The sequence below is a fragment of the Triticum dicoccoides genome, chromosome 1A (genome assembly GCF_002162155.2).
Source record: "Triticum dicoccoides isolate Atlit2015 ecotype Zavitan chromosome 1A, WEW_v2.0, whole genome shotgun sequence".
Taxonomy (NCBI): domain Eukaryota; kingdom Viridiplantae; phylum Streptophyta; class Magnoliopsida; order Poales; family Poaceae; genus Triticum; species Triticum dicoccoides.
Genome location: NC_041380.1, coordinates 501,715,442 through 501,720,066, shown reverse-complemented (window position 1 = coordinate 501,720,066; position 4,625 = coordinate 501,715,442). Strand labels below are relative to the sequence as shown.

Below are 4,625 nucleotides of genomic sequence, written 5' to 3'. Positions count from 1 at the left end.
CCCGCCCTCCTCCCTGTCTCTCTCTCTCATGTTTGGGTTCACCACTAGAAATATTGTTGTCACTCATCAGAAGGATTTGTTTGGGTCAATAAAAAAAATTACAATCAAGTTAAATGGTGTATCTCAACTGTTGACCTATTGTGTGGTAGTGTCGACATATTTAGATTAAACAGTAAATTACCAGGATTTGTAAATCTTTGCACATAGCAATGGGTATTCTACCAACATTTGCGTTCTGTTTTCTTTGTCTTGATTTGACATTATCCACGAGGTGACATCTCGAATCCACTTCAAGGTGACATGCTAGAAGCGAGGTGGCATTGATTCTTAAGATCCGACGGTGATGAGTGGTAGGGCAAAGCATTTCTAGGAATGTGTCATCGTTGATGTTGACAGCACGACAAGCGCCTGTGTAATTGATACAGTTACCATGTGCCAGAGCAGATGTGGAGTCTAGCCTCTGATAGCACACGCTTTAGAAGTTATGGTGAAGCCGTAGTCAAGCAGTGGGACCTAGTATATACCTCCAATGCTCACTGCACATGACCATCACTACCCCCTTTCTCGGCCTTGGCATCCTCTTCATAGTCCGAGAATGGATCGACCTCCATGATGAATAATTTTTTGATTGCGATACTAGGGATCAGCCATGAATCACAGTTAAAGCAGATGCCTTGCTCTCCATGAGCTACCATCTCCAACAATTTAAGAGTCTCTTTGGTTTTAATGATTTCAGAAAACGCAGGCGAAGATGTGACTTTAGTTTTAGGCTCTTCTATATCCATACCGTGTGTTTTTGAGTCTTTTCTTGAGGTGCTCATTTCCTAGGTATGGTGATAATAGGTACGAATTCTTGCGGCAGAATCCAGAAAGATGAACTCTGATATTTACAATGTGTGGTCATTGGCCAACGATACGGAGAAAACGGTTGAAGCTCTACATTCAGATGTCCAAAAGGTATGTACTTCTAGGCTATCTCAGTTATGATAGTCTTTATTACTTGGTAGCCACAAGTCGATTAACTCTTTTGTATACTCTTCGTTTTGTGTATACAGTATTAAAATCTTGTAGTGAAATTTGAAATTTCCACACACTTCTGTTGAAATTAAAACAATTGCGATCTGTCCTTCAAACATTAGTGCATAAGGAGGTTCAGGCATTGTGCTATGTTATTTAGTGAAGTTCAACATTTACAACATTGTCTGTGAATGTCCTAATCCCAACCTCATGTTTTTTTATCTATTGAGAATATATCCTGAAATGTTTCTTACTTGGGTCAAACAACTGTCATAGAGGTTAAAAGATGATTCTTACGTAATACGTTGCACCTTGAGAGTTAAGAACGCAAGCATGCAATGATTTGAAGAAATTACTCAGGGAAATGCTACACTTTGAAAGTGTCTTAGCAATATTGGCCTTAAAATCCCTTAAACAGCAGTGCCCGCCAAAATTCCCCTGCATGAGCTGAAATCTTAGCAAGTTCAACAGTCATAATTGATATGTATTGCCTGTGTTGAAATTTCAATCTAAATTTTGTTTTCTTCATTCAACCAAAGTCAAACTTAATACTGATATGTTTCAATCTGATTTCTGTTTTTCTCATAGTTGCATTTTGTAGTCAGAGTTATATTTAGATTAGAAGGAGCATTATCATGGGACAGAAGGGGTTTCCTATTTTTCATGGGATTTAGTTTTAGGTTCTCCTGTGTTGATGTTTACTTTTATTGTGCGACTGTGAGTTATTTCGGAAAGCTGTTTGAGCTAGTCATCTGATTGGTATAACAGGCTCAAATTATAATGGATGAATCAAGGAAGATGAACTCTAATGCTCACCAGATATGGTCATTGGCAAAGGATACAGCAAAAAAGGTCGAATCTCTGTATACAGATGTTGCAAAGGTATCACTCTCATGGCTAATGTCTGTTTTGATTATCGTAATTTATGTGTATGTGTTATTTCAGATTGAAATTTCAGATCTAATTTAAAATCTAATAGTTTTGCATTTGAACCTTGGTAGACAAGAAAGTTTAGATCATTCATTGTCTTATCTTCTTTAGCCAAAAGAAACTTCTAAGATAGAATGTTTGACCACTGTGAATGTTCTAGCCCCTACTCATTATTTTTCTTTAGCATTTCTCATGATGAACACACATCGTAAATTTAAGAGTTCTTTTTGTTGAATGTGCTGCTAAATGCACTTCATTGTGTGTTAGAAAAAGAACACCAAAGAAGGTGTGGTGAGTTCACATTGGGAATTTAAGAGCTCATTCCTTGAACATGCACCTAAGTGTGCCTCATTTACGTATTAGGACACCAAAGAATGCGCAGAATAGAAACCACCAACAGTGGCAGGCAGCTCAAACAAAGCAAAACCACAACCAGACGACAAAAGAAAGAGGCAAAACTAATTATAAGCCAAAAAATAGACAGCCGAAACTGCCAAAAAGACTGCACATGGAGAGGTGAGCCGTAAGCGGCGTTCCAGCCAACATCCAGATCTGAGTATCAATTGCAATGACCCCAACGACCGAGTGAACATGCGGTGTTACCGCATCAAAGAAACATGCATTCCTGAGTTTTCAGAGCCGCCAGATTGTGAGGATGATCAGCCACCTGACTCCTTTCTCAACCATGCATTTAGCAGCAGTGAGCAGCTACCCTTTGAGGTCCTCCATGGAGATGCTCATTTTAGGGGCCACTTGGTTTGTAGGAACTCACTGTATCTGGGTAACATAGACATACACCCTTTGGATGTTTGGTTTTTCTGGTTTCGGCGAGTCTGGTTTGGCTGGCTGTGGCTGCTGTTAGATTTGCTGGATATCGGATCGGCGGATAAGCACGGTGCAACAACTGTTGTTTGGTTATTACTTGTAGCAGCAGTGAGTGTAGTAGCATTTTATATCTATCACCCCAGTGTTGAGTTTTGATCTGACAAGTTTCTTTTGGTACAATCAAAGATGTCCAGTTTTCTTATATTATTTATTATGCACCAAGAAGCAATGACGATTACAAAGTACAGGTGGATGTAAATGCCTATGTTTCTACCTGTACCTGTTTGCAGTTGCCACATAGTTATCTTGCTAGAAGGTTTTATTTGGAACTATTCATGGGTATTATACAGTACATGGACCTGCATGTGGTTAGACTAGATTATTGCACGCTCTTATGTATTCATGCTTGCTTTTGTGTGCTACCGCGGAGAACTAGAATTTGCAACTAATTGTGGGTGCAGGTGCAGCCCTTTCTGAAAGCTGTTTTCAGCTGGCCATCTTACTGTTATTTTGCTTAGAGGTTGAAATTCTAATCAGTGGACTATAATTGTAGGTTCAAAGTGTAATTGATATATCAAAAAAGATGGAATCTAATATACACAAAGCATGGTCTTATGCAAAGCAGACAGAGAAGAGGGTTGAAGATATATATTCAGATGTCAAAAAGGTATTTTGTTCTACTTTACCTTTCTTGAATATATATGCAGGAGCATAATTTTGTATTCTATAGATTTTTTGCATATGTTTGGAAAAGGTTTATATTGATTCTCTGCTGTCTGTAATACGAAACTTGAACGTATTAATAAATTCTCTTATCTTAGTAGATAAGAATGTCCAGAGCAACTTGCTATGTTAACTAGTTCCTCCAATCAAAACGTAGGCTTTTTAGGACATTGACAGGGTCTTTGATATGGTACTTTGACCATCGAACTCTGCGCAAACATTTTGTCTCGCATAAAAATAGCAATACATTATGAAAATATATTTCATGACAAGTCTAATACAATATACTACCTCCGTTCCTAAATATAAGTCTTTAGAGATTCTAATATGGACTACATACGGAGCAAAATGAGTGAATCTACACTCTAAAACATGTCTATATACATCCGTATGTAGTCCCTATTGAAATCTGTAAAAGGACTTATATTTAGAAACGGAGGGAGTAGATTTGATGTTTTGGGTGCTAGTAATTCTTTTTTTTATAGATGGTCAAACTAGTTGCAGATTTTCAAATGGTTATGCAGCCTTTTGAGCAAAACAAATGATGTGCCAACCCCAACAGACTGTATGTGCCCCCAATTAGATTAGATACCCTGTGTGTTCTTTGTTACTAGGATATTCCTATAGGGAGCAGAATTGCAGGTCCTCCACCATCGAAAAACGTGGCGCCCTCTGGTGATTTAAACATGTGCCATTGGGTTGAGTAGGAGAACTTGTTATGATCTCCAGCGCAAATTCGTATAGGTTTGATTTACCTGCTCACAACTGTGTATAACATCATCTGTGCAGGGCTTCAAGAAGAAGGCCTGGATGAGCTGATTGCGCCGTCGACTTGACGGGCTAGCATTGGCCTGGGCATGGAGTAATGTAGTAGAGAAGCCACCCGGCCTTGCGTCTGCGAACCTGTAATGCCCCTTGATATTGTATGACACGTTTACGGTTGCGTCGTGCGTGTTGTGGACATGATCGTACTGTGTTTCGGATCTGACTCACTCGCTTCCTGTTTCTGTGCCGTCATGGTAATGTATATATTGATGATGTGCAGCGGTAATGCAATAATATGCGACTTTCAGGACTCCGTGATTGTAGTGTTAATTATATCTACGTCAGTATCCCCTACTACTTCCTAC

At 39.1% G+C, this 4,625-nt stretch overlaps 1 protein-coding gene across 1 annotated transcript in view; it reads left to right on the top strand.

Moving 5' to 3' along the window:
- The window catches only part of LOC119354047, a 6,932-nt gene extending 2,511 nt beyond the window's left edge, over window positions 1-4,421 (top strand). Inside the window, exons 4-7 of the mRNA XM_037620753.1 lie at window positions 844-957; window positions 1,786-1,899; window positions 3,326-3,439; window positions 4,285-4,421. Of these exons, the coding sequence (XP_037476650.1) occupies window positions 844-957; window positions 1,786-1,899; window positions 3,326-3,439; window positions 4,285-4,314 (372 nt within the window). The 3' untranslated portion in view covers window positions 4,315-4,421. The remainder of the gene's footprint in view (window positions 1-843; window positions 958-1,785; window positions 1,900-3,325; window positions 3,440-4,284) is intronic.
- Window positions 4,422-4,625: the final 204 nt, after the last annotated feature.